We start from the raw sequence: 23,131 nt of genomic DNA, 5'->3' as shown, positions 1-23,131 counted from the left end.
ATCTGCTCCATTATACTACTGTTAATTTATTAGTTGAAGAATTTTGTATAAATAAAAAATTAAACACTAAATCGGAAGAAGCAATATCACATTGTTTAAGTGTTATAAACTACATTGAAATTATACTCACTTTCAAACCTCAAATATTTGAAAGTGTTGATTGTCTAGAAGTAGTACTACGTCAGTTGTGGATAAAATTACACATCTACATTCTAAATAAAGAGGATGATTTTGCATTAGACTGTTTGTACCAGTTATTTGATCAATTTGAAGCTATGGGAGAACACAAATGTTCCTACCGTTTGGAAATTGTAAACTTCAGTTTTAAACCAATCATTAATGAGAATGAAGTGGTAGAGTATATTAAATTCTTAGAACGGAACAAAAAATTGTCAACTGTTCATGACTTGTACAGTCGGAAATGCTATGATGAAGTGCTGGCAATAATCATTGATTCATTTGAGCACTGTAAGGTAATTGCTAAAGAACAGGAGGAAGAAATGTCTTTAGACTTTGCAGTCCAATTAACCCTCATCTTGGAAACCTACTGGGCTCTGAACAAAGTGGATGATTGTTTCCGTTGGTCATTTATATGTTTACATGAAGCCTTGAAACATTATTTTCGGTATACATCAGGTACAACAGATTATGAAAAATGGACTCTCACTATTGTTAAAATTCTTACTTGTATGGAACATATACTTGAAACAGAAGGCTATTATTGTTTATCTGCTGTATCTCAAAAGGAGTTGAGCCAAGGACTTGAAGATCTAATAAGAATTATAGGTCATCAAATGGAAACAAATACATCTGAAATGCCATTTGATACAACTTCTCCTTGGATTATAATGCACTATATTTTACAAAGAGAAGAAGACCAAGGTCGAGGAAGAATAACTACTGACAAAGAAAAAGATCTGGAAGAGGATATTTCCGATCCTTTGATGTTATTATTCATTGCTCACGAACAGTTGGGAAGTAGAGGCTGGTGCATTCAATCTGATGGTAAACTCTTACATTTTATTTTGGACACAATTGTCCCACTTCTGCGTACACCCGCTATATCTAAATGCTTAGAACAAGTCAGACAATACTTAGAGCAGTGTGTTTATTGTCTCTATGGGCACCCTGAACGGAAGCAAAAATTAAAATATATAGCGGATCACAATGCTACTGCACAAACATTAAATTGGGCTAAAGCACAACAAATATATGAAATTTATAGACCATTACAATTACCTGCTTTAGAAGGAAAATTGTCAGGTATATCTGCTGATACAGAATTGTTGTTCCATCGCATTTTAGGTCTATTGCCTCCAGAATGTGATCCACAGAAATATATACCACAGTTAGAGAAATATGTGAAAGGTATTGAGAGCAAACTACCAGTGTTTCCTCCACTTTTACCTTTTAAAATGAAAGATATTTATTTTCTACTTGGTGATTACTATTTCAAAAAAGAAGAACGCGATATGTCCATTAAATATAACATGTTGGATATAATAATTAATAGAGATAGATTTATATCGTGGGCACAAATTTCGTTGGCAAAAGCTTTAAATTTAGTAAGAATTTTAAATTCTTGTCAGAACCTAAATAACGAAAGGGAATTCCTAACGCCTGCTAAATCAACTTTACGATGTTATCAAAGATCATTGGAAATTGAGCCGGATAGTAATATATTAATTGAATATGGTAACTTTGCTTATGCGGTGCATTCATTTTGCTCGCGACTTTTAAAACAAGCGAGTGAATTGTTAAGTATGGAAGATTTTGAAGCACTTGAGAAGCAAAAAGAAGATTTACTAGATACTACTCAAAAATGCTTTACAACTGTTCTTTACGACAATACTATTGAAAAGGCTAATGACGAATACTGGTTATTTTATTACATGTTAGGTAAAGTAGCAGAAAAACGAAATAAGCCCCCGTCAGTTTATTTGGATTATTATATGAAAGGTGTTAAAAGTTTACAAGAAACTGGTGCTATATATCCTTCAAAAATAAACTACAGTTCATCAACAAATTTCTGTTTAGAAGTACTAGAATTGCATTATAGAATACACGCCTCTATTCTTAAATACATTGAGCAACACGAAAACAAACCTATACCAGCAGCTGTTGGAAAAGTGTTCTTAAATTGTATTGAGCAATGGCAACAAGGTCCTTTTACAAGAAGATCGAAAAAAGAAAATGCTGAAGGAGAGAATGAAAAGTCCGAGGAACCCTCAATACAAGCGGCGAATATCTTAAAACGTTCAATTAGCGACGCAGGAGAAGAAGACAATCAAGAAGGAAAAAGACTCAAATTAGAAGTTGCTGCTGCCAAGGTACGTCGATCAGCCTCATGTGATACGGAGCGCATTAAAGAGGCGTCGCAAGTGCATTTTCAAAATACACCTGTTCCCGATAAAGATCCAGTCCCACAAAATACTGACCAAGCGCCGACAATCGAAGTGAACGTAAAAGATACAGAAAAACAAGAAACTGTAGAAGTCGATGTAGTAAAACCTAACATTGAAAAGCAAATTGAAGTTACAACTGACAAAAAAGAGGAAAGTTCCAGTTCGTCTTCATCATCATCGTCAGATTCTAGCAGTAGTGATACTTCTTCTGATAGCAGTACTGACTCTGGTAAAGATAGTGACACTTCAAGTAAGTCTTCGCAAGAATCAAAACCGCTTACCGATGAAGAAATTATGAAAATAGTTTTGGGATGTCATGATGCTTTGGAGGATTGTGCAAGTCGCTTCTCGCCACATTATAAAGCTATTTACAGACTTGGACACTATCACTTCTATTATAAGAAGGGTAAAAATATCGAGAGATGTCGTGATCTAATGCTCTCTACATTTACGTGTCGATCTGGTAAAAAGCTAAGTGGCTTATTCAGTGAGAGGAGAAACAATAATTTTTTTAACAACATTTGGAAAATACAATTAGATGAAGTAGATAGGGCTGGAAGCTTCGCTTTTCATATGAATCGTTCTGTTTTACTGACAATGGAAATACTGAAAGAAATAGATGATCACAAAACTTTACTAGACTTAAGTATTAATTTACAAAAAATACCTGAACCAGATAAAAAGTACTTACGAGATTCAGATCGAGAAGATCTCGCCCAGCAAGCTATTTCATTATGTGTACAGTCATTAAGAGGACAAGTGGTTAAATTTAGCCAACAACCTGATTTGAAAAGTAATGATGTGGAACGCGAAGCTCTTAAAAGTTTGATGTTGGACATTTATCGTGCCTATCAACGTGTCATAAAACTACCAAATTCAACAAACAATTCCACTTCTACTAAACAATTTTCAAACCTCTTGATCGATGCATATAAATTATTACGAACTACACCAGTTACCGAAAATATGAATTTACTAGATTTAGCTCTGAAATACGGCCATTCATTAAAACAGCAAGCAACTGTTGCGAGTTTGGAGAAAAGTCAGAGCTTCCAGAAGAAACAGGGTATTAAATCCGCTGAAAACACAAAGAGTGCAACTATTTCAACTCCACAGATTAGAACGGAAACAAAATCTCAGCCAACTACTGCTTCAACACCTACTACTGCATTACCGAAAATGTCGCAGCATGATATCACTGCGGCGTTCCAAAATTATGTACCTTTTATAAGTGATTACCTAAGTGCTCTACAAAATATTTCTTCACTACAACCTCCTTTACCGATACAAAATTCGTTTCAAGCTGAATTTTACAGACAATTTCTGGGTCAGAGTCTCTCATCATATAACTTGCAACTACCAAAGAAGCAAAAAAGGGGGCCCAAGCCGGGATCGACAAGATCGACAGTATCATCGCAATTGAAACATAAATCGTTCACTGGGACAATACCAACAACTAAAGCAACACCCACACCAGTTATTACTAGTTTACAAAAGTCAGCCTCAGCTTCGCTAGCACCAAGTATGGGAACTGTGCTACCAACCCTGCCTGCTTCGATGACCGTAAATTTACCAGCTTTTACTGGTCATTCTTCTCTACTTACATCTCATGTTACCACGAGCAGCGTTCCTCAAGCACATATGTCTACTACTTCCGCAGTGAATACAGCTATTCATACAAAACCCCCATTGCCACACCAACAAGTTAGCCCTGGTAAAACGTTGCAAGAAAAATTGGCTGAACGGCAGAAGATCAATCCTTCTGTCTCAAAAAATTTAGCAGCTGATGTGAGTGCCTCGATCAGCCGATTACCGTCGTCGCTAACGATAACTAAGACATCTAAGCAAGCTTTACCCAATAAAAAACCAGAAGCGAAGAAAACGCTTACATTTAGTGAACCTGAAAGACCTAAACCCATTGCTTCAGATGAAATTATAATTTTAGATGATGATTAATTTATGATATACATCTATAACCATATAGACACTTTATTTATATGATATTCGATTGTAAATATAAAATGTGAGTTAATTCAATATCTTTTATTTTCAACATGATATTTAAAACAAATTAAGTATTAAAACTTCCCTATAGTTATTTGAAAAATTTAATAGGTTCATAAACATAAAAATTAAATTCTAAAAAACATCATTTCATGCATCTAAATTTATATTACTCTTCTATATATCTATATTCTATAATCCCATAAAGCTTGAATTAAATAAATAGTAATAATAATGTTAAATTTATTGACATACTTGTTATTTTGGCCAGAAAATTTGGCTTTTTTTTATAATTAAAAAAAAACTTCCCACCTATACTATAGATATTCGAAATTTGAAACACTTCCTTGATCGTTCCATTTGTGAAAATGAAAATACAAGTGAAACATTAACAATAATTATTTCCAACATTTTGGGTTTACTTATCGACAATACCAGTTTCTAAAAGATTTTACATTTGCATCTGCACATGCATAATTTATTCTAAACACATTACCAACCGCTAGTCCATTTGTGAGCTGATACCTTGGAACATAGTAGCTAGACATTGAAACGTTAAAGGTATTTTCTATAGTGCAAAATGAGCAAAAGTAAGATTACTTTTATTTTCCAATTTTAATAGTTTTTCATATTACATTTACATTAAGATTTCATTACATATTAGAACAGGCTCTAGCCACAATAGACAATTTAAGATTATGGCGAGCTGGTGCTTGGATGCCATATGAAATTAAATCATCGAAGTTATCACTGCGGTTATATTATGACCAACTTCTTATTACTTCAGACGCCAAAATTTTAGAAACATTAAACATGAATGGGAAAATTAAAGGCGTTTATAAACAAGACGTTATGGTTCTAGTTATTACAGAAAGTGAAAACGAAGTAAGTTTGGCATTTATACATATTTTTAACGTTATTTCAAATCTTTTCATTTAGAATTCTTGGGATAACGAGGCGAAGAACGAACAAGCATTTTATGCAAATAGTACACTGTCTATTTGCCTTCAGATTCGCGTAAAGAGCGATTTTTCGGATTTAATCAAAGGAGATAAATAGCGAACACGACCTTATTGTACTTACTCTAAACGAATGTGTAAACTAGGTCGCGTTAACGCCCGTTAATACTTATATGGATGTTACGAAAGAGGCGAATGCGGAATGGCGAACACGAATATGTAAATGTATGGTCCGAGTAGTGAGCATAGTAAAGGATTAAGGAACAGGAATTTACTCATCTACATCTACATCTCCACTAAAGAGGAAGAATTTGTATTTTTGTTTGTTTGTTTGTAACGGATAAACTCAAAAACTACTGTACTGTACTGTAAAAAATATTCTTTCACCATTAGAAAGCTTCAACTTCAGTGTGTGTTATAGGCTATATATGTACCACGGGCGAAGCCTGCGCGAACAGCTAGTTAGAAAAATAAAATTCCCCGCCAAAAGGCATAGATATAATAATTCATCAATGACAATTAAAACTTCTAGATATTTCTTCCAATACTCGTTTAATACGTATTTATGTGATTTAAACACATTTTTTTAGGTCAGAAAAATAAAGTTTCAAATAAAAAGTAACACTACTCAAGTTTTACAACTACTTTCCCAACACTTTCCAGTTGCCAAGTACCAATCTTCCGTAAAAAGGGCTAATTTGAGATATCGTAATATCGATGAATTATTTCAAAATGCTTTAGATAAGTGTGATACAGGTAAGCACTTGAGATACATACATTCAATTAATACCATTATTTCATCTCTATACATAATGCATGCATGTCATTTAATTATTGTACAGAAAACTTCAGTATGTCGCTGCCGGCTTCCTACAATAATTTTGTCAAGTTGTGCCTTTTGGATCCGTTATTTCCACAAGTAATTTCTGAAACAGAAAAAATTATCGATAGCGATTTAATAAAAAAGAAGAATTGAATTTATTTCTATTGTACTTTATTTTAATAAATTACTAATTTTATGTTTCTAAAGTAATATAATATAAATTTTTAAATGTATTTTGTGTTAAGATCATTGCTATAATTGGTAAATTAATATTTTTAAAGAATCTGTGTTATGCTGGTCACGCAACTTGCAAACCTTCAAGTCTAGGACGACATTCGTAAATGTTTTTTTTACCATACTAACGGTTACCGGTAAAGACACGTACGTAAGAATTTCTATCAAAAAGACACGTCTCTTGTCATTTTAGCCTGTTAAAAAAATGTTTACTTGTCAACGGCGCTACATCGTTATTTTGATTTTAAAAATAACATCAGTAATTTAATGTTTGTGATCATTCAAGTTTCTCTGTCTCTATTGTGTAAATGTGATAAGTTTAAAATTACGCATTGGAATTGTAAAGGAAGGCAAAATGCTACCCAATAGATATGTTCCAAGTCAATCATCTGCTATGAAAATGCGAAAATCTAGGTAAGTTATAATTGAAACCTGTTACCGGACTAACACTAGGTACTCAGTACTCGCTTTTTAATTTGATGTCATAAACATAAATCTTCATGATGTTAAATAACTTTATTAGTCACTAACATATTATAAAACTTGAGATATATGTGATTTGAAATTGGAATTCGACGGTTTTAGATTAGAAGGGAAACCATCTTTGTTACCAAAACTTCGGCAAGGAGGTTCTACGGAACGCATGTCGACGGAGTCACGGCGCCCTTCGACCACTGGTCCCCGCTCCAGCAGTGCAGAACCAGGCCGAGGCACTTTTGGTTCGCATTATGGTAAAGAGGCTTCTGCATCTAAATTGCCGTTAAATCGGGTAAGCAAGTTGAAATAGAAATCATGGTCTATATATTCATAAATCAAGATGTAGGTTGATATGAGCTAGAGGTTTAACACATTTTACCTTATTGTACACCAGCAAATGCAGTTATGACATATTCCAAAACACTTGATTATTCCCATTATTTATTATTTTTTTATTAATAAATGCAATGATATTACATCTTTGACTTGTTTTTATAAATCCTTACCAGGTAAATAGCTTAAAGAATTTGAACTATGTTATTTCAGAGGTCCCGCTCACAAACCGGTGAGGCAAGATATGATCAACCAGCTGTAACACCTCAACGTGGGAGCCAATACATGAGACAGCCAACTACTACACCTGTGGTATTTTGCATTATTTGTATTGAAGTTTAATACTACACAGGAATACTAACTGACTCAGTAATCTCTCAAAACATTCATTTCTTTATAAAGTTTGCTTGTAGTTTAATCACTATTTTATTACATAAATCCAATGAAATAAATATTGATTGAATTGACATTACTCATATTCATGTGTTAAATTATGGTTCATCAAAACAATGATTTGAATTTATTTTTTAGAGAACACCATCTCAGGAAAGAGCAAATCGAAGTTGGCAGATATCTTTAGAGAGGGCTCTTGCGTTTGTTACTATTAAAGATCAGAGGTATATAACTTTTTACTCAAGAGTTTTTTGTTTATATAATTGTGAAGAAGTAATAGCTAAAAAATAAATGTATATTTACTTTATCAAGTATTAATTGTATTTTTCCTAAATGACATAGTATATTCAGTTTGGAATATGAAGAAAGTACATTGTAGTTTAAAACAAAGGTGGCATTTATTTATATTAAAAATCCTTATTGCAATGTAATAATTTAGCTACACAAGCTATTAAGTACATGTTACAACAAAAGATTTAAAATTTTAGTAATACTTTTACAGTAACATGGCACATCCACTCTTATATTATAAATGAATAAGGCTACTTTTAATTTCATAAAACAAATTGGAGTGTCTAATTGTAATATTAAAATAACCCCTTTTGAAAGATTTTGCCAATGTTATAAGCAATAACTGAGGCTACTTTTTATTACAATATTCCCGTAGGAACATTGGGAGCTAGGAGCTAGTTTAAACAAAAACACTATCGATTGACATTATGGTTGTGAGTATATTCTTTGAAACGTATTTAAACGCTGGCAGGCCGATATCGAGCGTGGCGTGGCAGCGCGCGGAGAACGCGCGCGTGGCGGAGGCGCTGGGCGCGCGCGGCGAGCCCGGCGCGCTCATCCGCCCGCTCACCATCGCGCGCTTCGTCGACATCGTCGGCGCGCTGCTCGCGCCCGTCTTCCGCGACGCGCTCAACAATGACAATTACGTTGCCAAGGTAACCGCCCTTGCGTGGTGTTTGCTGCTGCGGTAACGTTGTCATGGCAACCGGTCCCCGCCGTCAACTTGATCAGAGGAACTACAGTGCAAATCTCAATACTATCCATTGGTCAATAGTCGGCAGTTTAGTTACAAGTTAAGAATGTGGGCAAAAGAAGCCTAAAATTATGTTATTATCAACACTGTCAGTCATGTAATTTTAAATTGAAATCAAAATTTGAAATATAATCTGATTCCATATCAATTTAATAATTAATCTATTTAAACTAACAATAAACGAATAATGTCCCATTACAGTTACCGCACCTGTCCAAAAGGTTACTCTACCCGGGCGCGGTGTCCAAGTCTTGGCTCCGCACAGTCAACACGCTGCACGCGTTCCCGCACGCACTGGCACTCATATCGTATTTACTCGATTTAATCACTCATATCGTAAGTATATTGACACGCTATTATTGGCTTCATCTGTATGTTTGTATGTAACCAACTCATTAAGACTCGGTTTTGACCCCCCTTTAAAGACATAGATTTAATTCAAATTATGTACTCTTATCGAGAATTGATGAGAATGCCATAATTATACCAGTTTATCTTATTATTCAGAAACGGATCGCCCGGTTTTACTGAGTTATTTACTTATGTATAGTCTGTATAAGAATAAGTGAAGAAATGATTTTATTGATTCTATAATTAAAGTGTGTTTTAGTTTTTTCTTACTATAATTTCAAAGTAGAAAAAGAATGCTCAAAGCATAAGTGATGTAGAAATTAAATCATACTGAAGTAAATAAAATGTTACTTAACTAAATTAAACATATTTTTTTTTTCTACTATCAGGAAAGACCAGTTTCTAACGACTGGTTGTATGTCGGTAAAGATGAGCTCTCATGCTTGCGACGCGATTACCTCTCCAAGTGCTGGGTGCGGTATGTATGTTTCTCCTTCACCAAATGAGATTATAATTACTGGGAATTGGTTTCATTAAAATTTCAAGGACAGGCGTTGGTTAGTTGTCGTTATATCAATGACAAGGATGTAATTTAATGTTTAAAGAATCATCAGTTCAAACTATGTTTATTAAATAAATATAATAGTAAACTACTTTCTATGTCTAGCACTGCAATGTCTTTAAATTTAAATAACAACAAAATTTGTTAAATTTAAATAACATCAGTATATTTCACATGATAAATGGCTTGCTTTAAGCTGAAATAGAATTGATGATTACATTTCATTACTGAAAATGCTAATTTCTAATATTTTCCAGGTTCCAGAAGCCAGGACATCAATATGAAGACCTAAATGAGGAATATCTTCAAAATTTACAAAAGCATCTTGGTAATGATGAGGAGAAGATTGCTGAATTGCAAATGGTGATCAAGAGTGAGTGGTTGTGGGTGCATCTTATATTTTAAATATAGTCAAGATAGGATAACATGTTCATTATGTTGGTTTAAGTCAGTCAGTTAATATTATTTTTTTGTTTTTCATTAAAAGAATATTTTTTTACCTAAACATATAAAGTTTATTAAATAATTAAGGGATAGTGTTGATTAATAATCCTGCGAAAATTATTAAATTTATGAACAATGTGTGAATTTATACATTTCACATGTGTTTGTTGATTGTTAAGTTAGTTACTGTTACACACTATTTTGAACTTAACCAACGTTAAAAAATAATATGTACTATGTAATACTAAAGAAAAAAACTTTAAAATGCATGATAGAAAACCGGCGTGAAATAGTGGCATGCCACTGTGTTTCGTACGGTGAGTGGGGGAGCCAGAGGCCCGTTTTCCTTTTCCTCACCCGTCCTAGTCCATTCCTTCTTTCCAGTCGTTAATCCTTTCCTTTTCCCTTACCCCATAAAAGTGGGCAGCGCATTCACAGAGGTACTACCTTTGCGAATGTTTATGGGCGGTGGTGATCGCTTACCATCAGGCGAACCACCAGCTCAGCTGCCCGCTATGACATAAAAAAAAAAAAAAGAATCAATTACTTTGTCTCACTTGCGAGGTAATGATCACACTTGTGAAATTTTGAACTTATTGAAATAATTGTATTATATTGTTATCAATGCTCCATTAGTCCAGAATTCAAACTAAATCTGTCCATTCAAAGTGGCTCAAAATCTCAAAAAGTCGTATACATAGTGAAGCTAATAAAATCGTTTTTAAAAATGTAATCAAACGTGGCGTCTACAGAGTACGAGGAGGTGTTAGACGACGAGGAGGAGGCGTCGGCGCGCGCGGAGGAGGAGCGCGTGCGCGCGCGCAGCGGGGCGCTCGGCGGCGGGGTGCGCGCCGCCCGCGCCGCGCGCCGCCAGCTCGCCGCGCAGCGCGCCGCGCACGAGGCGCGCGCGCCCGCCCTGCGCGACGCGCTGCGCGCGCTGCGCGCCGACATCGAGCGCGCCAAGTATATACATCGCCTTTTTAGTTTTGTAGCATTGAAACGCTTTAGAAACGAGACATTTATCACGGGGTGGAATTCGAACACGTTTCCTTTTGCCATACCGTAGCAACGCGTAACCTCTCCGCCACACGTGATACTCATAAACTACTTGATCGATTTTAATGAAACCTGCACGCCGTGTGCAGTTTGAGTCAACCTTGTAAGGTAGGATAGTAGACATTATTTCAATTAAGGCAAATGACTAGCCAGGCAAAGCCGTGCAGCTAGTCTACACATATATTATAGACATACATACGAACGTTGTAATGCGAAAGTGTCTCCTTCTCTCTGTGTGTCCATCTGATTTGTTTTTTTTTATTCCTTTTTCACGCCTAAACCACTGAGCCGATTTTGGATAAAATGGTGTATGTATAGTTTGAGACATGAAAGGACATAAGTCGTACAATATTGTATTAGTATGATAAATAGATGGTATAATTTATGGTTAGTTCCATATTAAATACAATAGAAAATCCTTATAGGGATAAAATGATAAATCATCGCACGTATAATTGCAGAACGGAACTGGAGGGCCTCCGCTCGGAGCTGGAGAAGCAGACGCTGTCGGTGGAGGAGCGCACGCGGCTGCTGGACGAGGTGGACTACTCGCTGCGCGTGCACGACTCCAAGCGGGCGCTCGCCGACAACGTCGCCAAAGTACGTGCACTCTGACAGACAGACGAACATACAGACGGACAGACACGCGGGAGCGAAAATAGGAACAGGCAGCGATAAACGTAGACACAAAACAGAAACGGTTCACAGTCACACAAAATACACATGACACGACACAGAAGCAAAAAAAACAGAAACAAAATGTAACAGGCGCAGACACAGAGACAAACACTCAAACAGAAACAGTCTGAAACAAATAGAGACGGATTCAAACACACACACACACACACACACACACACACACACACACAGACATAGCAAACAACTTCAAACAAACACATTCCCTCCGTGATCTTTGAATACGCGGACGCGGCTGTCTGCACAGTAAATTATTAAAATTACATCTACACTAGTATTATGAAGAGGAATCTTTTGTAAGTTTGTAACTTTTTCACGCAAAAACCACTGGACCTATTTGAACAATTATTTTTACCAATAGAAAGCAACTTCACTGAGTGACATAGGCTATATGTATACTATGGGCGAAAAGCAAGTCATAAATAAAATGTTTGTATTTACGTTTTATATATTTTTTTTTCAGACGATAATTAGCAAAGAGAACGAGCTGGCAGTCTGGCAGAAGAAGACGTTGGACAGCTGTATGCAGTACAAGGAAGCACTCATACATTTGACTCCGGACTGCCCTCAGCTGGCCAGTCTTGCTGTGGACGAGAAGTGAGTGAGATTTTAGTTATAGAACTGATAATGGATAATAAACTAATGGACATTACTTCTGATTTGATGATAATTATATTTTTATGAAAATAATTACACAAAGGAGCAATTCTTACCAATTCTAAATTAGATGTATTTAGGACAAAACAAAAGAGGGGACTAATGTCAGACTGTAAAATATAATTCTTATCGTGAATGTTCAGGAATGGTGCTACACATACATTTTAATGGTTTACGTAATTGCTTGTAAAATTAGGATATCATGTTATATTTATTTTTAATCTGTGAATTTAGACTATGACGCATATGGTTTCAGGGAGTTAATGGAGGCGTCGTGCGGCGCGCACATCGCGCGCGCGGCCGAAGAGCTGAAGCGGCACTGCGCCGCGCTCGCCGCCCGCCGCAGCGAGCGCGCGCGCGACCGCACCGCGCTGCAGCGCCGCCGCGCCGCGCAGCTCGTGAGTGCGCGCACACAGACAGACACACGCACCCACACCCTTACACTGGCGTACACATGTACTCGTACATATACACTCGTATACCGGCACTCGCACATACACACGCCTGCGCACTCACCGTTACACACATATGCTTAAACACTCTCGTACTCTCGTAAACTAAACTAAACTAAACGTTAAAAAAAATTGTATAAATCCATTCTGAAGTGAACTTTCAATCGATCTGCCTTTTACTACTATTATTATTACTGTGAATGTAGGAAAATCAAAAATCAAACTGTCTGTCTTTCAAATAAGGCTTTAATCTTTCAAACATGTTCTGCTCACAGGAAGAAGCGCGCGCAAAAATAACGGAACTCAAATCGGCCGTAGAGCGTGAACAGCAGGCTTTGGAGGTGGAAACTGCGCAAGAGAACTCTGCAGCAGCCGAGTGGAGTTCGGAGGAGGCGCTGATGATGAACAGGATTCAGGAGCTAAGGAACCGCCAGCATGAGTACAAGAAGGTGGAGGATGAACTGCAGTTCTGGGAGACGCAGGATAAAACGTGAGTTTATTGCTCACTTAACATGTTAAACACTCGATGTATTGATTCAGAAAATTTTCTTTTATAACTTGTAATATTACAAGTTATACGGATTTATAAAGTCAATTTTATATATATATTTCTTATGTTACGATACATAATTTGTGAACACTCTTTCTGCTGTTAAATTTCCTCTTCCCATGGGTCCCATGGGAAGATTTTTTATTTGCGTATTCATTATTATTATCATAATTATCATTAAACTTTCAAAGTTAAAATATTGTACATTCCGATAGATAGCACTGCATTAAGAAAAATGTCATGTATGTAAAGATATATTAAATACTAATTCATAATAAAAAACATTATTTCATAAATTACAGTTGGCAATCAAGATTATCAACTCTCCGAGAATACGTCGCTGAACAAAGACAAGAGTCCAGCCGCAAGTTGGAAGACACGAAACAAAAGCTGCTGGAACACGCGCGTAATGCGCTCATCGCTTGGAACACACGTTTGGACATGATGTGAGGACAGACAAACGAAAAGACATGTTTATTACTAAAACGGACACACATGTACTATGATACGTCGAAAGAACGGGGCGCAGTATAAAATATATGTTTGAAGTAATTGTTGTATTAAATAAATAGCGATAGAAATCAGTTTTATTTAAAATAAAGAAGCACGTTATTCACCGATTTTATTCATAAATTAAAAAAGTGAAAATGTGTATGAGAAAATGTATGAAAAATGTCTCATGGATGAATTGTAAAATGTAATTTATGACGTCATACATATTGTAACTATTAATAATGGCGTGTGTTATCAAATGTTTGTAAGTTATAACAAAAACAAATGTGTAAGGAGTATGTTGAGTGGAATTATTTAACTGCTGGTTCAGCTAAATGCTATTCTAGTACTATGACAATATTTGAGAATTTAGCTTTTAGCTTTTTTTATAAATAAAGTATGTTAGAACGAACGTATTTTTTAATTGCCTCAATAATAACATAGAGAGTATCATATCACCACAGATAATATGATATACTAGTTATACGATTAAATAATTAGAACTACGGAAAAGTAACAACTTCAGTGGTGTAAAATCGTTCGTTATGGCAATGCTAACTAAAACATCTATTTAATATTTTTATAATATGAGAATATGAGAAACATTCAATGATCTTTTTAAGAGTCATAAATAAAACAAAAAAAAACCAAGGTCAAAGATATTTATTTCATCTAACATTAGGTAGTTTTAAATCCACAGCCTTTTCTACACTTAGGCACTGTATGTAGAAATCTTTTTGTGTCCAAATATGTTCCCTGCCTAACTTGCTTTTAGCGGTAGTGAGGGTGGGAGGGGGGATGGCTGGCTTGAACGCCATCTGGGAACCGTCATACTCGGAGTAAATTTGTAGAGATGATCTGGAAACAATCAAAGAGATCTTTTTAAATTGTTTTCAATTTCACTTAATTCATAATTACTTAAAGTGTAAAAAAAGTTCTAATAATAATTACAATTGATTGTATTTGCAGTGCTGAAATAAAAACTTATGATGTAGTAATTACTATTCCATTATTTATTTATTGAAAAACAAATTAAGTTACTAAGAATTTTTATTGTCATTATCGTGCGTTGCGAAAGGGGACTAGACAGAAAAAATTAAAACGAAAAGTTGTTAGGACATTTTTTACTATAACTGTAAGGCCTGCGGCGTGCACGTGTATCTTCGGCTATCTCTCTCTCTTATAGAAAGCAAGCAGCTATTTTCGTTTCGTCTTTCTTCTATTATAGCATTGAACTGTTTTATTGAAACTAGACGCTCGTCCCGGCTCCGCTCGGATATCAAGGTTCCTGTTTAATCCCGTGATGGACAGAACATCCAAACAAACAAACATTCAAATTAATAATATTAGTGCGATTGTACTAATAAGATTTTATTTCTTCACTAATTAATTGAACTTCGTTCCATCCAGGTGTCCCTTAACACCTGTAATTTTTTTATGTAATTTTTCAAAGTACCCACAGTTTAGTGAGCTGCAGGGGCAGCGGCGCCTGCGCCAGCACCGCCGCGGCCGCCTCCCGCACGGTAGGGTGGTAGTGCCGCGCCAGCGCCGCCAGCTCGAATAGCGTGGCCGCGTGCGCGCCGCAGTGCTCCGGCGACGCCGCCTGCGGCTCGAAGCGGCCCGAGCCCATCGTCTCCTCCGTGTCCAGGAGGGACGACACCGCTTTGTTCTGCTGGCACTGCAAGTGCATTGAGACATTATTGAAGCGTTTTTTGTAATTAAGAAAGGATTTATGTATGTATCTATGTAGTGAAAAAAAAGGGGGGGGGGGGGTTTATCAAAAATATGCCTGTCTAGCACAACGTACTTATATTCCACCCAAATGAAACTATACAGTATGCAGAACACAGTATACAGTACACAGTACCCACCAGAGTGTGCAGCGTGTGCAGCGCGGCGAGTGCGGCGTGGTGCGGCAGCTGCGTGGCGAGCGTGCCCAGCCGCTTGCTGAACGCCTGCAGCACGGCGCGGGACACGTTGCGGGCGCGCGCGCACACCGCCGCTATGGCCTCCAGCACCAGCCGGATTTCCGACTCGTCCGACCCTGGGATCATAACAAACGTAACGTAAGTCAACGTAATCTAAACAAGTCATGGAACAGTATGGATGTGACATGTACAACGGGTAAACGAGTTAGACTCTCTAACGAGTATATAGCTAGCAGTAGGACAACAAACACGGAGGGCTCGGCGGCTCACCGGCGTGCACGAGCGGCGCGGCGGCGTAGAGCGCCGCGTGGAAGTGCGCCGGGTCGACGGCGAGCGCGGGCGCGGCGGCGAGCAGCGCGAGCGCGGCGCGCACGCAGCGCAGGCGCGCGAGCCGCGGCACGAGCTCGTCGCGCACGAGCGCGCCGAGGATGCCCACCAGGTCGCTGTAGTACTCCAGGTTGATTACGTGCGCGAACCTGCAGGTTGCGGTGGATTATAGATATGGCAAAAAAAAGGAACATAAATATTCAAAATCTTTGAAGCATGAAAATACGTGTAGCAGAACATCTCGTTCTTTTTTAGATATTACATGAATTACTGTTACACGATTTTTTTTTAATATCTAAACTACCTTCAAATTGTCAGAACTAGACCAAATTTAAGAAAATACCAACTTTCAAATAAAAAAAAAAAAAACACCGTAAAAATTTATTCCCCCAGGAAAGACTGCTGAGATTGGTAGTGTGGCAAAAAGTGATATAAAGATAAATTTGTGTTCAATAAATAATTAATATACTATAAAGAACACAGTAATATTATAGCAATTGTTATGAGTGTGTGTGTGTTGTTTCATTTTATTACAAAAAAAACACATGAAATTTATATCTATACCACTTCAAATCCAAATTAGCAAGATCAACTCACTTCGCAAGTCCCTGTAACACGGCGTTAAGCAGATGTGACCTCGGGGCAGTTTTCAACAACCGGAAATAGATATGAAAAGCGAGCTTCGTCACTTCCGTCAGCTGTTTGAGCCGCGCCGTTTCATTCTCCTTCGCTTCCGTTTCCAGTAGCTCCCTTTCCACTTCTTTTAACTTTTTGGCTCGCTGGAAGATTATCAATATTTTTGTTAAAAAATGTAAACGCATGTTTGTATGTGAAATCGCAGTTTATTTTTGTTTTAATTACCTTGCTGTACCATTTGGATACAGAACCCTAAATATATCTCTCATTTATGCACAGAAGGCTGATAAAAAATCGGACAAATATTTATGGTATGGGTTATCAGAATTTCACTATTTTGCTGAGTTGTTATACATAATCGAAGACACATTTCTGAATCGCACAAGCGAAATGCTTTCGCTATAGAGCATATATACAACTTTCCAACACCAAACAATTAGGGCCTTACCAAAAGCCTCCCTTTTTCGATACAGGAATTCCACCTACCTTGCTCCACACATGAACAAAACATCAACACAACAAAAGCCCACCTTTTTCTCCTTCTTGGACAAGTTGACGATGCGCTTTTTATGCTTCTCCTCCTGTTTCTTCTTCAACTTCAGCTCATTCTCAGCGTCCAACTGCACATGGTCTATCCGTAGCGACAGCAAGCAGTCCAAAGCGCTCGGCTGCAGGTTCTCGCCGCGACGCTTCACCAGCTGGTTTATGAGCCGCACTATCTGTTAAACGTTAATTTATACTGTAACTAGCTGTACCGCCCGGCTCCGGCCCGGGTAGTTATTTGCCTTAATTAAAATAAAAACCTATCGTATCTTTTAAGTTGGATGAAACTGTGCAGATTTGATTAAAATCGATTGAATATTTAAGGAGTCCATCACGGACATATTATCGACGGAAAAGATAAGCAGCCCCGGGATTCCAGGGATAAAAACTACTAAGTACTCTTTCTGGAGTCTCAAACAAAAACTATTTCTAAACCATTTTCACAAACTTTCAATATGATTTCTACCTTCATTTTGTGCCACTGATTAGTATTTCTTGTCTATCTTATTCTTTATTCTTCTATACAGCTACGGAATTCTAAACTAATATCTATAGCCATAGTTTGTTTGATTGATAATGGTTATTTTGAAAACTATTTTTATCCTAATAAGAAAATCCTTTCACCAGTATGCTACATTGCATTCAGAAATAATAAAAAGAAGGCAGTGTTGGGGTAAAAAGAGGAAGAAATACTCACAGATAGCGTAACGTCCCCCTTTCTATCCTCCTTGAACACATTAGAGCAGCACTCTGTGACGATTTTCCTCGCCTCAGGGTCCCTGCTGTCCAAGAACGGTATCACACTCTGCGCTATGTTTGTGGAGAAGTTAAAGTTGGGCTTCGCTTCGAGGAGGCTGCACATCGAGCGGAGCGATATGAGACCGAGCTTGATGCTTGGGGCGTCCGGTTTGCTGGAATTTATTTTTGTGTGACTGTTTAGTTGAAATTTCCGGTTAAGTTTGGTAATTGGTAAATATTGGTAACTGGTAAATGTTGGTAAATGGTAGATATTGGAAATTGGTAAAAGTTGGTAAATGGTATGTTTTTTTTTTTATGTGATAGAGCAGGCAAGCAAGCAGCAAGGTATGTGTTGGTAAACGGTGAATGTTGGTAACTGGTAAGTATTGGTAATTGGTAAGCGTTGGTAAATAGTAAACAATGCTAAATGTTACTAAATGGTAAATGTGGGTTATCATCATGATCCTATAAATCGTCCTAGTGATATGTGGACATGGCACATTTAATACTGCATTCGTACATTCATGCGAAAACAGAGGTAGTATCTTATTTATTTATTTTTATATAAAATGTCATTGCGTAAACGCGGTAAAAGCCATGTCATTCGCACGAATGTGTAAATGCGGCATGATGTTTTTTATATTTTCTGAAATAAATATTTAATTTGAAATACATTGTGGTCTAACGGTATTATATTATGTTTCCACACCAAACTAGATAGGATAAACATAAAACTTAAAAACAAATACTCTATTTTTGGTGAGAAAAGAATCTTGAATGTATGTATGGTAATGAATCCTTCTTTAATACAAAAAAAGACCACCAACATCCCTGGGGGAGATATACCATACCAAATTCTATTATTGAAACCAAATGACAACAATTTCCTATCAAACACAAAAAGGACCACGTCAATAGGATAAAAACCCCATGGAATTAAAAAAAGTATGGATGAAAAAATTAAACAAAAAGGTCCTAATGGAAGGGATGGAATTGTTTAGAATTTTGTTACACACAAAAATAGATACAGGTGGAATTCATATAGTTAATGGTAACATACCGATTATCACCTTTCTTCCTTCTCAGAACCGTCATCGCCTTTTCGACTCTCACTAGATATCTCTTGTAAAATTCGAGTATTTCTTTTTCATACTTGTACAGTGCTAAGGTGTCCTTTTTCACTTAAAAAAATAAAAATAAGATAACCATACAATAAAAATCTAAAACAATGAAGTATACACAGTTTTAAAATGGAAATATTGTTTCTCCTAAAAAAACAATAAGCACATTAACATTAAGCAAAAGTTAGCATTGTCATAAATAGGATGGGTGGTTAAATTTTTGAAATTGCTCAAAAGCTCCTAAGAAACTAATATTTTGACTAGGGTCAACTCCAACTTGATTGAATTTTTAATCAATATGTGTATTTTGAAATGACTAACTTTTTTAGTAAAGAAGGGTTCAATAGTTTAAAATGTATATAATTAATTCACATTTACACAAGTTGTGTACCAAACCAGTACAATTGAACAGTTGTATATGCTATTATTTTATTCTCACATTTAACATCAGTATAATCTTGATGGCGGATCCTGTATTCAGGCAGAATGTCCCTAAACACCTCAGCCGCGGAAACAGTGGCCAGCTTCCGCACGGAGAGCAGGTTCAATGATCCATCTTTTAGTTTCTCCTCCATTAGGTACAGAATTGGGTATAAATTCTTCAGCTGAAATATGAAAAAATTTGTTACTCAATAAATTTATGAATTATAAATAATTTTATGTAATGTTCTGGCAATGCATTTGTGAGACCAAAATCAGCAAATGTGTATGGGTGGTGATGGTTGGTTAACATCAGGTGACATAGCTAAGTAATGCCTGCTCTTACACAAATGATACAAAAGGTGACGAAAACTTATGTGGAATGTGCTTGTTGTGTTCCAATAAACATGGAAGTCAGTAATGCATACAGAAATAGCTGTATATAGTTTTTTCACTTTCTCTATAAATCACCAAGAACTTGCCTTCTTCTCTGGACTCTCAAGTAGAGATGAGCACAGGGCTCCAATCCTCAGCTTCTCGTGGTTCAACTTATCTCGTCTTGCAGCCAGCAGCTCCACAGCAGTCACCATACCCTCACCATCCTCTTCACCAGGATCCATGCCCGAGTCTGAGGCTGTTTCGTCCTGTTCATCTTCCATTTCAATTTCTTGGTCAACATCTGATTTTTCTTCATCATCTGACGCTGGATATATGGTAAATATGTTATTTAATTATTGTATTAATAGATTTGATAATAAGCACCATACAGTAGCGAATATAAGATTGAAACATTAAAAATATAGAAACTGATTTAAATTATAGCAAAGTAGAATATGAACTCTAATACATTGATGTCTATTGAAAGTACTGTTTAGACTTGTGTTGTTTTGAATGAATATGGATAAAATAAACAAAATTCGATAAATACAAAGGTCACCAACATCCCTGGGTTGGAGGTACCGCTCCAACTTTTAAAATGGGATGAAGTATAATTAATTTTATATAAAACCCAACAGGAATAATGTCAATTGGTTAAAAAACTAGTAAAAAGTTACAAGTTACAACCCAAATGAAATACTATACAAAAATACTACACTACAACAAAAAGTACTAAACAACAGTCAAATTGTAAACTTCTTTAGTTTTTGTGATGTAAGTTAAAAAGCAACTCACCCTCAACTTCTTCAGCCCGCTCTTGAAGACCTTCTTTAGTTTTTATCGGCAGCAATGGTCGCATCTTCTTCACCGGCCTCTCAGCCATCTCCTGTTCATACTTCTCTTCCACATCACTGGCACTTTCAGCGCCACTATCTCCTCCAGTTGCATTTTGTGCCTTTTCTCGCCCTCTCTTTCTTTTCTTGCTCTGACTGTTAAATTACCAAGGGATCAATAAAAAATGACCAAAATCATGATGATAGGGAGTTTCTCAACATTTTATAAGATATTTGGTTATGTTATTAACATGTTACATACATATGGTTTAAGTAATCTTACTGTTTTAACTTAATAAGAATTTGACATGTACTGTACAAAGACAATATTTTTAAATTTTATACCTTTTAGTTTGATCTTCTGCTGGGACATTTGATAGCAACTGTGGCTGTTTAGCAAGACGACTCATTATATATTGTTGCTCCTCTTCATCTAACATGTCAGCCCATTCATTGCTAGACGATTCGCTATCACTGCTGTACTCTGGCTGCGTTTGGGCGGGCTGCTTATGCTTTGGCTGCGATTTCGGTTTATGACGCTGAAGCTTCAATTTACCAGCCTTTTTCATCTTGTTCGTTGTGTGATTTGTCCTCTTAATTTTACTGATCTTTATCTTCCCCTTTTTCTGCAAAATATTTTCGAAATCAGGAGAAATGTTATCAGTGAATGAAAATAGTAAAAAATGGTCAATATACTTACCGCCATTGTAAAGAATTTATTAATGAACTTTATGTAATCTTACAAATTCTATTTAAAAGAGAGAACTGTTGTATAAAATTAAAATATTATTTTTACAACTGTAGAAACCGCATGTCCATGTTATGACGTGAAATGTCTGTAATGACAATTAAAAAAAAAATACTACTTTGACAAATTACGATGCAAGCACTCGTTCAATAACTTATAAAATTAAAATCAACATTAAAATATTAGAAATAACTTGGAAAAATATTTATCTACGCTTTAAAATTGCTGTACTTAATTACTAAAATTAAAATGAATACAAGATTATTCTGATCTTCTTTTACGAAAAGTTCAGAAAGAAAAGCCAGAGGAAGAAGTTTCTAAACGAATCCAAACTTTCTAAATGTCAAGTCAGTTACAAAGACCTCGAAACTTTCTTACGTTTTTAAATTCAAGTTTTTCTAGTTTTCTAGGTTTAGATGTGACAGATGAAATGCATAAATGATGTGTAGTGAACGTTATAAAATAAAGCGTTAACGTTTGTGTGAAGAACTGTTAATGCGACTGCAATTTTAAGTAATATAAACGATGGTGCCTCAGCAGCAAAGGCGAAGGCGTCGACGGGCAGTTTTGTCTCGAAATGCTGAAAAAAGGGTGGTTGTTGCGAGAGGTGCTGGTGGCTTTGGTTTTACAATAGCAGGACAGCGACCGTGTGTAGTATCAGCAGTCGCAACAAGTGGTCCCGCAGAAAGAGCGGGTTTACGAACTGGCGATGCATTGTTAGCCGTGGATGGGACGAGTGTCGCTCGGTCGCCTCACGCGTCCGTCGCGCGGATGATAGCAGCTGCTGACGGGCCGATAGCTCTAACTGTGGCTCCTAGGGAATCACCTCCGACTGATACAGAAGACACTGAACCAGAAGAACGTGCTAGAACACGAAGACGGTATCCGCCTCCACGCCGGAGGCCGCAGCCTGCTGTGCTTCATCATCCAGGTACATTTATTTATACAAATTTCTGATAGAAATGGGAGTGGTGCAGTTTATGCTTCTTAAATGACTAAAGAATACACTATAACATTACTTTTAACAATGTAACTAAGATTTTACATTTTTCATGGGATAGTCTTGTTAAATTGACTTTTTCAAGTAGAGAACAGGAACCTAGGACTATACCCAAATGCAAACATTGCATACAAATAATAAAAACAATAGAGGAACTTATTTAGTAACAGAAATCAATCCATATCTAGTTATGGAGTGATCCAACCCATTAGAATAATTAATAATATATTTATATATGTTCATAGTGCATACAATTAGTACACATTTTATTAGACCTAATAGCTTGCTATTTCATTAAACTTTTAAATTTAAAGTACAATACATTGGTTTAATACATTTGATAGCAAAAATATCTTGATATTTTCATATTAATTTATTCCTTATCCCCACTAATATATTATATTTTAATCGTCTATAATTTAATATTATTTTTCAGATAGCATTTTCAGATAGCAAAAGGAACTTGATAGGTATGTGAGCAAATGTTGCAAATTGTTGTACTCACATTGCACTGTTTGGTTCCACT

The 23,131-nt window shown here is 36.5% G+C and overlaps 4 protein-coding genes across 4 annotated transcripts in view; 3 read left to right on the top strand and 1 right to left on the bottom strand.

The window, feature by feature from the left end:
• Positions 1–4,384, top strand: part of LOC119839083 (calcineurin-binding protein cabin-1-like) — a 7,033-nt gene extending 2,649 nt beyond the window's left edge. The window contains exon 2 of the mRNA XM_038365275.1: positions 2–4,384. Within this exon, the coding sequence (XP_038221203.1) occupies positions 2–4,361 (4,360 nt within the window). The 3' untranslated portion in view covers positions 4,362–4,384. The remainder of the gene's footprint in view (position 1) is intronic.
• Positions 4,385–6,663: 2,279 nt separating this feature from the next.
• LOC119839082 (GRIP1-associated protein 1) lies at positions 6,664–14,442 on the top strand. The gene is made up of 14 exons (XM_038365274.1): positions 6,664–6,839; positions 7,011–7,194; positions 7,449–7,547; positions 7,767–7,852; positions 8,392–8,575; positions 8,875–9,009; positions 9,414–9,502; positions 9,844–9,959; positions 10,783–10,993; positions 11,548–11,686; positions 12,246–12,379; positions 12,696–12,837; positions 13,167–13,381; positions 13,744–14,442. Exons 1-14 carry the CDS (start codon positions 6,781–6,783, stop codon positions 13,889–13,891), a joined length of 1,941 nt encoding a protein of 646 aa, XP_038221202.1. The 5' UTR covers positions 6,664–6,780; the 3' UTR covers positions 13,892–14,442.
• Positions 14,443–14,581: 139 nt separating this feature from the next.
• Positions 14,582–21,700, bottom strand: LOC119839127 (nucleolar complex protein 3 homolog). The gene is made up of 13 exons (XM_038365322.1): positions 21,558–21,700; positions 21,203–21,483; positions 20,820–21,013; positions 20,129–20,349; positions 19,666–19,831; positions 19,166–19,286; positions 18,065–18,278; positions 17,355–17,543; positions 16,786–16,967; positions 16,132–16,337; positions 15,805–15,977; positions 15,394–15,611; positions 14,582–14,791 (listed from the first exon to the last, which is right to left on the bottom strand). Exons 1-13 carry the CDS (start codon positions 21,561–21,563, stop codon positions 14,602–14,604), a joined length of 2,361 nt encoding a protein of 786 aa, XP_038221250.1. The 5' UTR covers positions 21,564–21,700; the 3' UTR covers positions 14,582–14,601.
• A 255-nt stretch (positions 21,701–21,955) lies between these two features.
• Positions 21,956–23,131, top strand: part of LOC119839081 (regulator of G-protein signaling loco) — a 65,278-nt gene continuing 64,102 nt past the window's right edge. Inside the window, exon 1 of the mRNA XM_038365273.1 lies at positions 21,956–22,536. Within this exon, the coding sequence (XP_038221201.1) occupies positions 22,131–22,536 (406 nt within the window). The 5' untranslated portion in view covers positions 21,956–22,130. The remainder of the gene's footprint in view (positions 22,537–23,131) is intronic.

Source organism: Zerene cesonia, unplaced genomic scaffold, assembly GCF_012273895.1.
Source record: "Zerene cesonia ecotype Mississippi unplaced genomic scaffold, Zerene_cesonia_1.1 Zces_u008, whole genome shotgun sequence".
In the NCBI taxonomy this organism is placed as follows: domain Eukaryota; kingdom Metazoa; phylum Arthropoda; class Insecta; order Lepidoptera; family Pieridae; genus Zerene; species Zerene cesonia.
This window is presented reverse-complemented; position numbering and strand designations above follow the sequence as displayed.